The sequence below is a fragment of the Podarcis erhardii genome, assembly GCF_964252035.2.
Source record: "Podarcis erhardii genome assembly, chromosome: 14".
NCBI lineage: Eukaryota > Metazoa > Chordata > Lepidosauria > Squamata > Lacertidae > Podarcis > Podarcis erhardii.
The window spans coordinates 38388506-38405259 of record NC_138503.1 but is presented as its reverse complement, the minus strand read 5'-3'; the positions used below and the strand labels follow the sequence as shown (position 1 = coordinate 38405259).

At 43.0% G+C, this 16754-nt stretch overlaps 1 protein-coding gene across 3 annotated transcripts; it reads right to left on the bottom strand.

Moving 5' to 3' along the window:
• Positions 1-4466: 4466 nt before the first annotated feature.
• LOC309329217 (UPF0488 protein C8orf33 homolog) lies at positions 4467-15837 on the bottom strand. Of its 3 annotated transcripts, none has more exons than XM_081839909.1 (9): positions 15349-15837; positions 13830-13890; positions 13167-13257; positions 12348-12485; positions 10855-11373; positions 10038-10174; positions 8927-9014; positions 6990-7136; positions 4467-6278 (listed from the first exon to the last, which is right to left on the bottom strand). In XM_081839909.1, exons 2-9 carry the CDS (start codon positions 13836-13838, stop codon positions 6064-6066), a joined length of 1344 nt encoding a protein of 447 aa, XP_081696035.1. In that variant the 5' UTR covers positions 13839-13890; positions 15349-15837; the 3' UTR covers positions 4467-6063. The 3 variants fall into 3 exon arrangements, with proteins under 3 accessions (XP_081696035.1, XP_081696033.1, XP_081696034.1); XM_081839907.1 differs by having other exon boundaries at positions 15383-15835; XM_081839908.1 differs by having other exon boundaries at positions 15222-15355.
• Positions 15838-16754: the final 917 nt, after the last annotated feature.

The following is a 16754-nucleotide window of genomic DNA, read 5'->3' as shown; positions in this document are numbered from 1 at the left end:
TCAGCATTCTGATTCCTTGCTGTGCCTTTCCTTCAAATAAAAGAGAGAAGAAACCCTAAAAAGAACACTCTTAGAAACTCTAAATTAAACATACATTTATATTGGGCGCCAGTGTGTCCAAAGTGAATTCTTAGGGGCTTAGGACTTATGGAAACAACCCAGAAAAGATGACCAGAATTATTAGCCTCATATTGCAGAGTGGGAGAGGAAAAGTTGGAGGAAAGAGGTTGTAGTCTAAGGCTGCATTCACACAGCAGTTTATTCCTTTTTCACGACATTTGCCTGTTAATTTTCCCATTATTATTTGAGCTTTCACATGATGCAAATGCCACTTCCAGAAATACAGCGGAATATAGTGCAAGTTTAGTGCTTACTTCGTGTTACATACTTGCATCCAAATAAAATCCATTTGCAAATAACATGGAAATGAGTGGGATAAGTGTGAATTTCAAACGATGCCTATGTTTCAGCATCTCCAGCTGGGAAAGTCATCTGCCTGAATGAGCTACTGCCAGTCAGTGTCAGCAATAATAAACTAGACCAATGGTCTAATTCAGTACATAGACCGCTTTCTATGTACTTTTATTCATATATGTTCAGTATACTTATATGAACCTGACATTTATTTAATCAGATTTATCGGCACTGAATTTGTTGAAAGTTTTTGCCATCTAAAGGTCTTAAATGTCAGCTTGAAATACACTCCTGAAGTGACCAGAGTGAAAGGAAAAACAGGATGCATTTAGTTATTAATATTAGTTATTAAAAGTGCATCTCACCTTTCATCTGAAGATCACAGAGCAGTTAGACACACAGAGGAACATTTCATCAGGCGCTTCTTATTGGGGGTTGAGAAAAACTGTCCCCATCCTGAAGAAACTCTTGTGTTGACTGGAAGGGGTGGGGATGGGGAGCACAGCTGTGCTGGCTGAGGTTGATGGGAATTGTAGTTCAAAGGATTTAGAGGGCATCATGCTGAGGAAGAGGAGGGCTATATCATGTGGGCTATATCATATTTTTGTTCTGAGACATAGCTTGGCTTTTAGAGAGAGAAGTGACATCTGAAACCATTTACTGGAGCTAAAACTGGACTTGAAAAGCCCACTCAGCAAATTAAGTAGACACAGAAATGCAAACATGTTTCTAATGCTGCCAAGTCATGGGGTGGACGAAAATCAAATTTTTTTTGGTATATTTTAATGAGATCTCAATTGGCGGTGTTTTTTTGAACAGGGAATTTATATTAAATAATAACTTGGTTAATATTAAACAGCTTTATTGTAAACAGCTCCGTGTTACAGTTACTCTCTAAACCAAATCAGTCAGTGGCCTCTACCAGATATTTCAGTTAAAGGAGGCTTTTCTGTCTGTGTTAATTGGGGAAAAAACCCAAGAACACAATTTGATCATCCCTCCAAGAAGAATATCTACATCCTACTTTATTTATTGGTTTTGGAACTACACCTTTGTTTAGGAAATATATGAAGAACATTATCAATCTGAAAACCAACCAATCAGTATAAATCAATGATTTACATCAGCCTCCCCCCCCCCTTGATAGTGTAAGCCATGATTTAAATCAATCTAGTCCACCAAGTCACAATACGCTTTATTTCAAATGTAAACTAAATGCAGCGTAAGAGTAAGTGTAAATGTCAAAGTGGCAGAGCGGTTAGTGTGCTAGACTGGGAGCTTGGAAGCCAGGGTTTGCTCAGCCATGAAGCCTACTGGGTGACTTTAGGCCAATCACTGTCTCTCAGCCCAACCTACCTCACAGGGCTGTTGTGAGGATAAAAAGTATACATGTGTTAGTCAGGCTAACAACATTTCTGGTGTAGTTAAACCAGGTTTAAGAGGTAACTGATCTGTGTCAATTGATCCTGTGATCACCCGCCACACCCTAAGGGCCTACTGGTTGAATTCCTTGGTCATGCTGAAACCGATACTAGGGGTGTTGATTCCATACAGCCCAACACTATACAGTGGTACCTCGGGTTACATACGCTTCAGGTTACAGATGCTTCAGGTTACAGACTCCGCTAACCCAGACATAGTACCTCGGGTTAAGAACTTTGCTTCAGGATGAGAACAGAAATTGTGCAGCGGCGGCACAGCAGTGGAAGGAGGCCCCATTAGCTAAAGTGGTGCTTCAGGTTAAGAACAGTTTCAGGTTAAGAACAGACCTCCAGAATGAATTAAGTTCTTAACCTGAGGTACCACTGTACCCTATGTATCCTGAGCACAGCCATTGCAGCCCAAAGGTTTCATATTGTTGGGGCACATCTCAACATAATTTCTGGGCCTTCTTACAGTACCTGAATTCTCCTCTGACTCAGCTGAGGCTGGGATTCTCCTAGCTCCTTTCCTGCTGGGTCTTTCTGATGGGCAGAGGTACTGTACTCGTGATGGGGTTCCCTCTTCCGTGCATCGGCATGGAACAAGATGCTGGTTAGTCGCTTCAGGGATGCTTCCATCTCCTCCTCAGTGCATTCCATACAACTTCCAGAACTGCTAGAGTAGGATGAGGTTGAAGCAGAGGCGCTTGGGGTCTCTGTCTCTTTCCTGATTTCATCATCTGGCTTCTGCTTCATCAAAATAACGACGATGGCAAACAGAACCATACACAAATAGACGACCCAGACTTCATCCATCTCAGTTATCGGGTACCAGGAGCAGTAGATACTTTAGATATTGCCACGGTAGACCTAAACTAGTGCTGGGTATGGTAGATGTTTTACGTACTTCAAATGGTACCGTTTTCAGGGTCCAGACAAACCAAAGCACTTATTTCAGCAAGAAGCACTAAAACCCAGCCCGGAAATTAGTATTCTGGAACATTTAATTTAGAACTCTTAAAAAAACATTTCCTTCACGTAAATGTCATTCAGCAGTTGATAGCAGAAGCAAAGCTATTATTCTGAGCACAGGTGAAATATAACAATTACTTCGTTTTTGAACAGAGGCTTAGTTTCAGAATTAAAGATGCTTCGTATCATAAAACCAGTTTTCTCACAGTTCGTTAATTTGCCAGTCACTTCTCTATATCTTCTTTCAAAACTCAGTCACTTTTGCTGCAGAAAAACATTAGTGATTTTGAATACTGTCCTTGAAATTTACTGAACGTTTCATTGTTGTTGGGAGTTTTGTAATGTAACAATTTTAAAATGAGCTCATGTTATGTGTTAGGGTATTTTGCCACCGAAAGAGCTAAGATTAAAGTAAAAAAATACTTTTCACTCAACTCAAGTTATCTCCTAGTAATTAAAGGATCATATCAAAAATGCCTTTGTTCTTTTTAGACTACTTTTAAATCAAGAGACAAAAACAACCATTCAATGTGCTTGCTCCAAAATGTCTTTTTTAAAAAATAAAAAATAAAATCTAAATGTTAAAGTAAGAATTATTTGTAGATTGCCCTTCCCTCAGTTTGTAAATAGCACCAATAGTTACGGAACGTAAAGGGGTGAATTTCTCTCTCTCGAGTAGGCAGTCTGGAAGAATATTTGATGGTCCTGGGAGTTAGGAGTTAGTCCTCTTCTGAAGCTTTGCTCTGCATGGCTACTGAAGACAAGATTGCCCTTTCTAAACTCTTGTTACATCCTTGCCTTCCTTTCAGATCCACCACCTAGCTATCATAGACAAGGGACCAATCAACGCCCCCACCTTTAACCAATCCCAGAATAGGGATCGTGAATATAATTCCATTTCCTTACAGGGAAGTTGGGCCAAAGGGCCAGTAGTGGAACTGGTGAGCCAAAATGTGAATGGAGAAGGTTTGGCTGATGCTCCTGGTTTCTTCATATATCTTCCAGGCAAGGTCTGAGCGAAGCTGGAATTGCGTAGCATCATCCCTGCCAGGAGTTATTTTGTTACAGATGAAAATGCCAATGTTAAGAGGAATGGAAAAATTGGGCTACCTAGGCACCTCTTACACCCCTCAGCTTGCCAGCTGATCAATTGCAGCATTTTAAAAATGGTTTGTTCTTAAGACAGAGTCTCCTTATGAATGGAGAGGCAAGTGGTGGCCTTGCCTGTCCCGGGTGGTGGTAGTAGACATTGTTGGCAGAAGCAGACATAGCCCATTTCATATCTGAATGTCTCCATCTAAATGGAAATCTCCAGGATTTGATCGTAATACGGATCAAATCTCTCATAACAGCAGAACTCAGGGACATCAAATGAAGCTGAATGTTGGAAGATGAGGATAGACAAAAGAAATTACTTTTCCCACATAGTGTATAGTTTAAAGTTTAAACTATGGAATCTGCTTCCACAAGATGCTAGTCCTACCCAGTGTAGACCCACGGAAAATAACAGACATGACTTAGGTCCATTAATTTCAATAGGCCTACTCTGAGCCTATTAGATACAACCCATTTTAAATAAATAAAACTTGAATGCCTGAAATGAAAACAAATTTCACAAGAATAATGAAGAAAAAAAGAAAGAGAAAAGAGACAGGCAAGATCTGGAAATCCATTTATTTTGTTTCTGATTTAAGGCATCCATCTGTTAACTAGATCATTTGTTCCTGTTCTTGCCTAGGTGCAAAAGAGATTGGCTTTCTTTCTTTTTTACTTGACATATTCACACAGGTAGGCAATTTGCGTTGCATAGGTGTGAGGAAGCCTCTCATGATATCTCATGTTACGGTCAACAGCTGATGTTACCATGGGAAATGCCTGATCTCTCAACAAGGCAGCCATCCAGGCTTGACTTTATCCACAATGTTTGGCAAATTTCATCAGGCAATTGTTTTGATATCAGCTATTCAGTGCCAAGTGACCAATCTGAGCAGCTGCACAGGTTCAGGGCTTTGCAGATATGCATTTGCGTATGTGTGAGAATTGACAATTGCCAGCTGTGATGCCTTTTCATATCAGATGTATATGCAGGAATCAGCAGGTAATAATGGTAATGCCATGAAAATCTACTTTGTTCTGCTGATTTCTGAAGATTCAGCTGCTCTTGAAGCCATAAGAACAAGGCAGGCTATTGTCTGTGGTCAGCTGGCAATCACATTCACTACAGTAACTAAGGAAACAGATATAAATTTTATAGCAAAATGCTTCTATCTCCCAAATGATCTGCTATAAAAATGAATGTATTGTTAGTCACTGTAAAATATATGAGTTTAGCAATTAACTGCATCGTACCAGGATCCAGTGGAAACTTATCTGTGCTTTACAGAGCTTTGAACAGGGAGGTCACACCAACAGCATACATTTAAAGCACACGGCTTCCCCCAAAGAATCCTGGTAACTGTAGTTTATGAAGAATGCTGGAAAATGTGGCTTTGTGAGGGGTAAACTACAGTTCCCAGGATTCTTTGGGGGAAGCAATATGCTTTAAATGTGGTTTGAATGAATGGTGTGCATGTGACCTCTCTCACACATAAACTCTAAACATAAATAATGGAGGATTCAATTATTTTATTTCATAAAATTTATATACCACTCGATTGAAAAAATAACCCAAAAACCTCAAAGTGGTTTAATTACAAGGTGTAAAGTAATTCTGATGGCATAGATGCACCTGCTGTATTTTTACAGTCCTTTGGCTAGGCATTCTTTTGCTCCCTTGCTGATTACCTCTCTTTCCTGCCGCCTCTAAATTATACCTGCTATTTTACTAGATTTCCACCAAGATTTAAAAAGAAAAAGACACCCACTCTGGCTGCATGCATGCCATACATTTAAGTAGATTGTAAGCACATGGCTTCCCCCAAAGAATCCTGGGAGATGTAGTTTGTTCAGAATGCTAGGAATTGTACAACTCCCAGAATCCTTGGGGGCAAGGCATGTGTCTGCAATGTTTTATTAAGCTACCACTTATTTCATGGGGGCCTGCAGATTTAAACCAGACCCCTCTTTCTTCTCCCCCTAAGGCACTTCCATTAGGCTTTTCAGGCTACTCAACAACATACCTGATTCCATTTTTTGCAACCTTTCTGCAAGTAAATTTTTGGCTTGATTGTCCCTTTGGTTTTTCAAAACACAAACTTTGCCCAAGTTTCTAACACCCAGGTGAAAGAAACCTGTTAAAAGTATTCAACAAGCTTCCTTAGAAAAAATTGAAGCAGAATTCCTCTTGGGAAGATGTGAGTGCAAAAGAGCACGTCTCAGCTGCCCCAGTAGAAGCTGTCTGCGTAGAAGACGGAATAAAGGATCCTGCAGGTCTCTGGTCTCTCCTGGCCATGACTGAGGACTTCCTGAAAACCCGGCTGCTCTTCCTGCAAGCATCTTCAGTCACTTCTGCAATACGAGCTGCTTTCGACGCTTGGAGATAGAAAAAACCACTGTTAAAATCTCTTAATTGCATCACACATCTCAGTGAGTCTGTCTACTTTCTCATCCTGAACATTTTTGCTTGCACAGGCATCTTTTAAAAGGTGAGATTGAGCTGAAAGTAACTGATTGCATTTGGGGAACCTGCTACCTTTTACATCTGGGACACAGCCCTCCAAATGCTCCTTCTCCCTAGAAAAAGGGAAGGGAAATAACTCTGCTTTCATCTGTTTAAGGCAGACAATTGACCACATTGGCTGTGGCTGGTGGGAGTTGCAGTCCAATAGCACCCGGAGAGCACGACATTGGCTATTTCTGGTTTAGACAATACTGAGAAAGACCGACCAGCTTAACGCAGCTTCCTATGTTCCCAAGCACCAGCTACAACTTGGTTGCAGCAAGAACAACTGAAACTTAGGCACACAACTCCTTTGGGTGGGACAGAATTTACAGCATCGGCATCTAGGCAAGGGTTCAGCAGTTATCTGCAATCTCTTGTCAATCCTTTACTCACTTACCTGGGCTTAAGCCCCACTGAATTCCAAGCAGACATGCAAAGACTGAAAGCTGGAGACTGCTCTGTGCAGTTGTATTCTGCCTACCACCCCCAATATTAGCCCCAGTCAGAAAAAGCCCCTAATATGCTATCGCTGTGGCTCAAAACTCTGTCCCCAAATTCTCAGCCATGCTCCGCTTCCTTACCTGCTTGCATGAGCTTCAGCTGCTTCTGTTTTTCCTCTGCAATTTTTTTCCTGTAATCGCCAAATAGGGCGCGCATCAACTGGCGCTTCTTTGCCAGCACCGCCTTCTCGCTGCGCAGAGTCTTGATGGCCCGGAGTGCCTCATCCACTGACCCAAAGAAATTACATTTTTATTACTACTTACTACTTCTCTTATTTTTTGTGGTTTTCATTCTCATCACAAGAAGGGGCCCTGCCACAAAATGTTACAGTGTGGACTGCGGGGGGTGGGAGATAGCACAGTTGGTAGAGCATGAAACCTTTAATCTCAGGTTTATGGGTGAGATTCCTGCAGTGCAGGGAGTTGGACTACATGTTCCTTGTGGTCCCTTCCAGCTCTATGATTCTATGATGATGGACTGTTCTAGCTCAGGGTGCTGGTGAGCCGGCCACACCCTCTTCTAAGCTACAGTGGTACAGTGGTACCTCGGGTTAAGAACTTAATTTGTTCCGGAGGTCCATTCTTAACCTGAAACTGTTCTTAACCTGAGGTACCACTTTAGCTAATGGGGCCTCCCACTGCTGCCACACGATTTCTGTTCTCATCCTGAAGCAAAGTTCTTAACCTGAGGTACTATTTCTGGGTTAGCAGAGTCTGCAACCTGAAGTGTCACTCTGTAACATGAAGCGTCTGTAACCCAAGGTATCACTGTACCTCAGTTTAAGAACAGCCCTGTTTATGAACTATTTGGTTTACAAACTCCACAAAACCTGAAGTAGTGTCCCGGTTTGCTAACTTTACCTCAGTCTAAGAACGGAAGCCAAATGGTGGAAGGGCACTGGCGGTGGGGGGCCAAATTAGGGAAAGCATGCCTCAGTTTAAGAACGGTTTTGGTTTAAGAACGGACTTCCAGAACGGATTAAGTTCATAAACCAAGGTATGACTGTACTCCGTTCCATCTCTCTCTCTCTCTCTCTCTCTCTCTCTCTCTCTCCCTCTCTCTCTCTCTCTCTCTCTCCGCCCCCCCGCCCCTGGTTTTTCACCTCATCCACCCATCAACCAGTTGGTATTCTGAGCATGCTCAGTCTTTGTTGGGCTCTTTTTCTCTGCTAAATATTTTTTATTTTTCTGTTCCCCCAAGACTGTTGGCACCTCCCTCATGTACCTGGATGACGTCATTTTTTACACATAAGAATCCACACACACATAAGAACATAAAAAGAGCCCTGCAGGATCAGGTCAGTGGCCAATGTAGTCCAGTATCCTCTGCTCACAGTGACCCACCAGATGCCCATGGGAAGCCTCAAACCAGGGCTTCCCATGGGCATACTCAGGCAATTAGTATATAGGATTATGAAATGTGCACAACACTCATCAGCAAAAGCTCTCAGGTAAAGGTAAAGGGACCCCTGACTGTTAGGTCCCGACACGGACGACTCTGGGGTTGCGCGTTCATCTCGCACTATAGGCCGAGGGAGCCGGCATTTGTCCGCAGACAGATTCTGGGTCATGTGGCCAGCATGACTAAGCCGCTTCTGGCGAACTAGAGCAGCGCATGGAAACGCCGTTTTACCTTCCCGCCAGAGCGGTACCTATTTATCTACTTGCACTTGACATGCTTTTGAACTGCTAGGTGGGCAGGAGTTGGGACCGAACAACGGGAGCTCACCCCATCGCGGGGATTCGAACTGCCGACCTTCCGATTGGAAAGCCCTAGGCTCTGTGGTTTAGACCACAGCACCACCCGTGTCCCTTTTAAAAGCTCTCAGAGCAGCCAACAAATCATAAAATAGAATTAAAGCATTAAAAACAACAACACATCCACATTTGGAGACCAAAATAAATGAATGTAGCAGAACAAGGACTTCCTCCCTGGGGGTGGGGGAGGGGGTCCACATAGGAGAGAGACTCTATTTAGTCCCCCCCGCCTTTCAGTCTTCCCCTGCAAGTGGACTCACCCTGCTTGGGAGTTGATTTCCGAGTCTTCAGGCCAAGCTCCAGCTGCTCAATGCACCAGTCCACCTCCCTCTTCATCTGTTCATCTGACTGTTGCAATAAAATTGGGGGTGGGACATAGGATAAAAGGGAGAATCAATTAAGACTAGCTGGGCAAGTACCTCCCTTACAACTGGCTTCCCTCTAGGTTTCAATTGGAGAGGCAATGGATTCCTCTTTCAAGGAGTACAAAAAGGGAGGAGCGGAGAGACGTTTGGTTTCCAGGCAGGACATTTTAAAAGGCAACCACAAGATTATTATTTTTAGAAATTAAAATGACCTTAGAGATCATCAGCCCAACCCTTTGCTCAAAGCAGGAACTGCAGTATGGGATGCAACTACAGCAACTCTGAAAGGCGGCTGCCCAGTCTCTGCTTAAATACACCCAGCTAAGGAGGACCCACCACCTCTCGAGGCAGCCTGCTCCACTCTCAAATGGCTCTTAAGCACAGGATGTTTCTCCCATTTTTTCTCTCAGCAATGGTGGCAACTTGACCCTCTCTCCCCATTCAAACTGGTGTGCTGATAAATATGTTTCTAATGGGGGACTTAACAAAGGCTTACCCTTCTGAGATCTCAATTCTAAACAGGGTGACATTGTGCCCTTAAAATTTTGCTGCCACCAGGATAAAGCATGAAAATTCACCTACACATAAGTGCTCGCTTCCCCCTCTCCCTGAAAGGAAGAACATTTGTAAGAACTTTCTGAGTTTGTGTTTTTCCTCCACCCTCCCTATTCCTTTTCTTTTTGTTTTATGCCTTTCAGATTATACAGCAGAGGACGGGGACTATCTTATTATTGCTATTAAAAGTCACTCTAGGTTTCTTTTTCAGTTGAAGAGTAGAGGAATAATAATAATAATAATAAATAATAATAATAATAATTACTATTATTGCTGTTGTTGTTGTTGTTATTATTCTCTGCCCATCTGACTGGGTTACCCCTTAAGTAACAATACTTAAATAAAATAAATGACTACCATGCTGTCAACTGGAGCTATGGGTGGCAGAATTTTGGAAATATTTATACAAAGATTTAGCCACATTCCTTCTGACCACAAGGTGTTCACATACCTGACACATGTCAGTTTGGTCAAGTCTACCTTCTCCACAAGGTCTGTGATCTCCATTTACATTGCCACCATGCATTCCTTTTAAAGGTGGTTGTTTCTTTTTCTTTTTCCTATTGGAAGATCCACCCACCTTTGTTCCTAGGGAAAAAAATGAATAATTATTATTTGTTCACCTGTCTTTTAAATCAATCAAACCAATGTAACTGTATAAAGGTAAAGGGACCCCTGACCATTAGGTCCAGTCATGCCCGACTCTGGGGTTGCGGCGCTCATCTTGCTTTATTGGCCGAGGGAGCCGGCGTACAGCTTCCGGGTCATGTGGCCAGCATGACTAAGCCGCTTCTGGCGAACCAGAGCAGCGCACGGAAACGCCGTTTACCTTCCCGTCGGAGCGGTACCTATTTATCTACTTGCACTTTGATGTGCTTTCGAACTGCTAGGTTGGCAGGAGCAGGGACTGAACAACGGGAGCTCACCCCGTCGCGGGGATTCAACCACCGACCTTCTGATCGGCAAGTCCTAGGCGCTGTGGTTTAACCCACAGCGCCACCCGCGTCCCTATGTAACTGTATACATAAGTCTTATAGGAAAGGTTCCCACAGGCAGAGAAAAAAAGGCCCTTTACTGCATGAGATTCTTACTGCAACAATGCAATAAGTTCCATATTACCCTGAGCAATGGAAATAGAAGGTCTTATAAATGTAAGAACATTTGTTAAAAGGAGCATCGCCTGGGACCAATTCTCTACTCCCTGTAGGCGAGCAGGCATACATCTATTTCAGAAACCTAATTAAAACTTGCAGTTACAGTCTCCATACCTGCTTGGGCAGCCTCTGATTTAGAAACCTCTTGCACGGTGCCTTCATCTCTTCTCCCTCCATTGCCCTTCGCAGCTGATTTATTGGGTTTTGAAAAAGTCGCACTCTCTGGCATGGTCTCTGTGGCATTTTGGGATGTGGAGTCTACCTCTCTGGCTGCTTCTACCACAGCTTCAGAGTCTGGATCTGCAGCAGCAGATGGAAGAGGGGGAACATCTGGTATGACAAAGTTGAAAGCAAACTCGGGCTTCCCTGTTCCAATATCCAGTGTCCCAGAGAGACTGCTACCAGTGGACTGCTCTCCAGAGTCATCCACCTCATGTGCTTCTCTTGCAGTTCCACCAATTTCTTCTGAGGTTCCCTTGGAAATAACAAAGTCAAACTGAAAGCTGTTGTCTGACGGTGCAAACCATGATGCTGGTGTTGCAGAAGGGTGGTTAGCTTGCTTCCTGTACACCACGCTGCTTGAACTGAGGGTATCTCCTGGCTGTATCTGCACAGTGTTCTCGGGCTTCACAGCTACAGGAGAAGGAACAGAAGGGTTAGTGTTTTCACTATGGCTTTTCTAGGGAATTGGTCATTTGCTTGCACTTCTGGCCACATCTGACGAGAAGATGAGACACAACTAGATGCTGGTCTGTATTTGCTGATGGCAGCAACATGCAGCCTGAGGCTTTTGGCAACAGCAGCAACAAGCAGTTCCAGCCTTACAGGCAAGGGTGTGAGATTAACGATGTTTGAAATCTTGTCAAAACTACAGCTCTCATTGGCCTTGCTTCATACCCTCCAGTGTTTTTACCTGGCTGGGCTGCGTCCTTGAACTCTGATAAGCCTCTTGCTTGCTTGGGCATAGGATAGAGAGGGATTTCTGAGTGTGACATTAGTACTACTTAAAGGTAATTTATATTTGTTGCCCCACCTACTTTTTCCTCTGACCCCACCCACCCACCACTGGCATGGGCCCCCGAAAGGTTGCCCAGAAGGAATTTCACTTCATTTCATTTTTAATTTGTATATCACCTTTCTATATTACTACACACAAGGCAGTTTACAAACTGAAGAACCTCCGGGTATAGGTCGGTATATAAATTCAATAAATAAAACTGTAATAATAAAATAAATAAATAAGAAGATCACACACCTTATAACAATATGATCCAATACAAAAATAACTTTAAAATAAGCAACTTACATAAAATAAAGTAATATTCAATAATCCATTAGAATATAGTACACAATAAAATGTAATATCAGCAAATAATAATTAAACAGAAATTCACCCTTAACAATTACAATAAATACGTTCTAAACTATAATCAATAAAAATAACATCAAGTCACAGTGCATAAAATAACACAATACAAATTGAGAAGCAAAGACATACAGTTTATAGTTTTATATTTAAAATTGTGGCCCTTGGACTGATAAAGGTTCCCAAATTGGAGGAAGTAGCATTGCTGAGTGATGCTTGACAGCACAGCTTTCCACCTCACCTGCTTTTGCTGCCCTCTGCCTCTCCTCTGCCATCTTGAGCCGGTAGTCCCCAAAGACATGATGCATCACCTGCCGCTTTTTCCCAAGAGGAGACTTGCTCGACCGCAGCACCCCAAGGATGCGCCGTGTCTCCTCTACTGCTCACAAGAAGTGGAAGAAAAGACAAACAGCTCACAACGATAACTCTGCTTTTAACTTGATGCTCTTACAAAAGTATCTGACAATCCACAGGTAATCTCAGTAGCCCCTACAAGCACGCAGCCAGGTAACTCTGTAGTACTTCTCCCCTCTCTACACATGCTGTTTAACATGCAATCACTTCATTTTTTAAAAGAAGGGAAAGGAAAAGAGAAGAAACATGGCACTACAAAGATGCTGGGTGATTATCAATATATCTTTGAAGTTCAAGTCATGTGTGCTGTTGCCAATGTCATCAAAATGGCACAAGGTGTCTGAAGTCTGAATGGCTCAAGAGGGATGGTATAAGCAGGCTTAGGGAAACCCTAAGATTTTCAGTACAGTACATAAAAACAAAACAAAAAAATACAGAAAAAACCCTAAGGGTAGGGGCAGGGAACAAGCCAATGAGACCTAAGCAAGCTCAGTGGGCATGGAATGGTGGCTGGCAGCGCAATGGAGTGGCTGGTGAGAGACTGTGACATAGTAATTTGATTTAATATTTGTATTCTCTTTTTCCAACAACAAAAGCTGAGCTCAAATGGAGCAGGCTAGCAGCCTAACGCAGCACTCCACACCACAATGTTTTGTGGCTGATCCTACTGGTTTAGGGTTAAACCAGTGACCTTGAGACAACACACCTTGCTTTGGAGTTGGGTTGAGATGCAGGAGGCCGGTCTCCAGTTGAGAGATGCACCATTCCAGTTCCTCCTGGTATGTTGGTTTGGGAGCCTGGACCAATGGAAAGATAACAGAGATGGCATAAGGACTGCTACTTAAAAGGGGGGGGTGTCCCTCCCTCTTTTTCTACATACTGAGAAACCCAGATGTTCCTAATGCTATTCCTCTGTTAGTACCAGAATTGGATAGAACCCAGGCAATTTTTCAGTGGGAAACTATAATATTTGGTGACTGTGCCTCCTCTCTTCCACCACAGTAAAGCACAATTCCAAAGGATTTGGGGGAATGTGGGATTTCTTTCTTAAGCTTACTTATTCATACATACACAACCACTGTATTAAACCCGTTTGTTTTAAATTGCAATTTAGTGTGACTTGTGAACCAGATCTCTTTCTAGACATAGATATGTCCGAAGTCTAGAAATGTAAGAAAAAATGTCATCTGAAACTGGAGGGCTGGTCTCTGTATTTTAATTGTTTCGGATGTGAAGATACAGTTATAAAACACCTTGCAGAACTGTGACATGACTTGCTGTACTTGCTAAAATTCCTCCGTTTGTAGCTTTTATAGGTGTACAGGAGCAAAGGACCCAGCAAACAGAGAAAGGCCCACACACTCCTTACCTCTTCCATTAGGATAGTTGGCAATCCAGGCTTGTGTACAAGTCCTTACATCATCATTCACCTAGAAGCACAAAATTACAGATCAACATTCCAGAACATTAGAAATTTACAGTGCAATCCTATACATACTTACTCAAGGGTAAGCCCCATCGAGTTCAAGGGGACTTACTCCTCAAAAAATATGTGTGTATGGTTGCAACCCGAGGCTGGGGAAGGGGCTGCAGCTCAGTGGCAGGGCATCTGCTTTGCATACAGAATGTCCTAGGTTCAATCCCAAGCATCTCCAAGTAGGGCTGAGAAAGACTCTAATCTGAAATCCTGGAGAGCCACTGCCAAGCAGTGCAGGCAATATTGACCTAGATGGAATGATAGTCTGATTCAGTAGAAAGCAGATTCCCATGTTCCTATGACACTGAATACAATGGGACTGACATGTGAGTAAACATGCTTTCCATGCAGATGACTCCAGGTTCAATCCACAGTATCTCCAGCTGCAAATAAGGAGCTGAGGCTGAGAAAAAGTGGCTTGCCTGAGGCTACCTATAATGACCTGATAAGTAGCTTCCTATTTGTCCACCTAGGGACGGGGGTGGCACTGTGGGTTAAACCACAGAGCCTAGAACTTGCCGATCAGAAGGTAGGCGGTTCGAATCCCCATGACGGGGTGAGCTCCTGTTGTTCAGTCCCTGCTCCTGCCAACCTAGCAGTTCGAAAGCACGTCAAAGTGCAAGTAGATAAATAGGTACCACTCCAGCGGGAAGGTAAACGGCGTTTCCGTGTGCTGCTCTGGTTCGCCAGAAGTGGCTTAATCATGCTGGCCACATGACCCAGAAGCTGTACGCTGGCTCCATCAGCCAATAAAGTGAGATGAGCGCCGCAACCCCAGAGTCGGTCACAACTGGACCTAATGGTCAGGGGTCCCTTTACCTTTTTATGCAGGTAGCAGGCTGTTGGAAAGACCGTCTCTGCTTAGAGAGCCTAGAGAGCAGCTATAAGTCAGGGTAGAGACTATGCTGGGCTAATTCACAAACATTCTGACTGGGCCTAAGTGAGAGTCCTTCCTAGGCAGGTGGCCTTAGGCAACTCCCTATCTCTCAGCCTCAGTCCTCATTCTGCAAAATGGAAACCATAAAACCAGTTTCAGGGTTCTTAGTGAAGCACTGAGAACCCTACATGAATGCTAAATGTTGCTCCTTTGGAGGGGTGTGTGTGCACTGACATACACTTAGAATAAAGGAAGAAGGTGCCTCTGGGCACATGTTCAGCCCAATAAATTGTTTTCCCCACTAGCACTGAGCTCACAGCCCTTTCACGCACAAACACACCCTCGCTTTGGTCGTTTCAGCAGCTTAATTAGGACGACACCCCCCCCCCACCGCCAGAAAACCTTACTATTTGTTGTTGCTCTTGTTAAATGGTTAGCAAATTCCTGGTCACTCCATCGCAAGGAACCTAGAGTTCTACCACTAGGTCTCCCATCTATTTTAAGATCATCTATTTTAAGATCTTTCTCGCTCACCAAATGCACCCCTTCCTGTGCCAGCCTCACAAACCTGAGCAAACTGGACTCTCTTTCAAGTTGTTATGTGGATATTCCTGCAGCTCTTCACTCCTTAATTGGCTGCTCAAGCTCTGCCATGCAAATAAGCGAGGCGGACCATGTCCGAGGCCGGACCTCTTCCCCGTCACCTAACATTCTCTGCTTTCAGTTCCGCCGCTAAGTCGTTCCGGCTATGCAACTCCCTTTGAAACTGAAGCGGTAGCTTTCGATTGCTGCAAATCTCTTGCTCAGGAACCGTCCACAAAGTATACCACACTTTAAGGAGGTGTTTTTAACCCCCACATTTGGGTTCATTATTCTTTTTTTTTTTACTCAATGTTAACAGCTTAATCTACAAAATCATTTCTACTCAAGAGTAATTCCGATTGAGTCCAATGGGGTTTCTTCCCAGGGTTGAAGTGGTATAGGATTGCAATCCTAACCTCTCTTAAAAAAAATATGTGGAAGAGGCGATGATAATAATCTCCACGGGGACATTTATTAACCGCAAGTGCCCTCTGCCGGGAAAAACAGAAAAGCGCAGTCACTGAACGAATTACTGTATTTCGATCATCTTAACGATTGATATCCTTTTATTCAACGCAGAACTGTTAACTGGTGTTAATAAAAAGGCCTCTCTCGTTCTGAAAACAGTCGGTTACGGCCATGACTAGCAGCTGGACTTTCTCATTATAATAATTCTTTTGCCCTCTATGCCTTATCAAAAGATGCTTGTTTATGATGCAACATTTTCCTATATTCATTGAATACACTGTTTTGTTTTTCTTTTGCAGTTTTGTGTCTTTGACTTCTAATATTGACTTGTAAAATTCCAGAGAGAGAGAGAGAGAAAATCCACTCGTAGCGTTTTTAAAATACAGTACTGATCAAGGGACTGCATGGTGGTTGCAACATATCCATTAGCATTTTACAGAAAATGAAAACAGGAACACTCTTACACATTTCTAACACTCCTGTTCTCACACCAAGGATCACAAGCTGAACCTCCCCTCATTACACACACCACTAGAGGCTTTTATGTTTTTCCTTTTCCTTTTTTTTTTTTAAAAAAAAGTACTTTCACACTTTCTGTAATTAAATAACTAAGAATCAGTGTAACCACAGTTCAGTTAGGAGCAGAAAATTGGCAAGCAATTAGCATTTATTGTTTTGCAGAGAGAGTTCTGCAGGGTTTATTTAAAAACTCACACACAAAAAACACCAAACTAGCCCTATCTTGGGACCTGGTAAATTGTGTCAGACTCAAGATGCATCCCCATTAAAATGGGTTTTATTATATTTGGATGTGGCGTGTGTGTGTTCTTTTTTTAGAACAAAAGTGGCAGAAGAGAGCAAATGAAAACAAGTGGGATGACATATTGGAA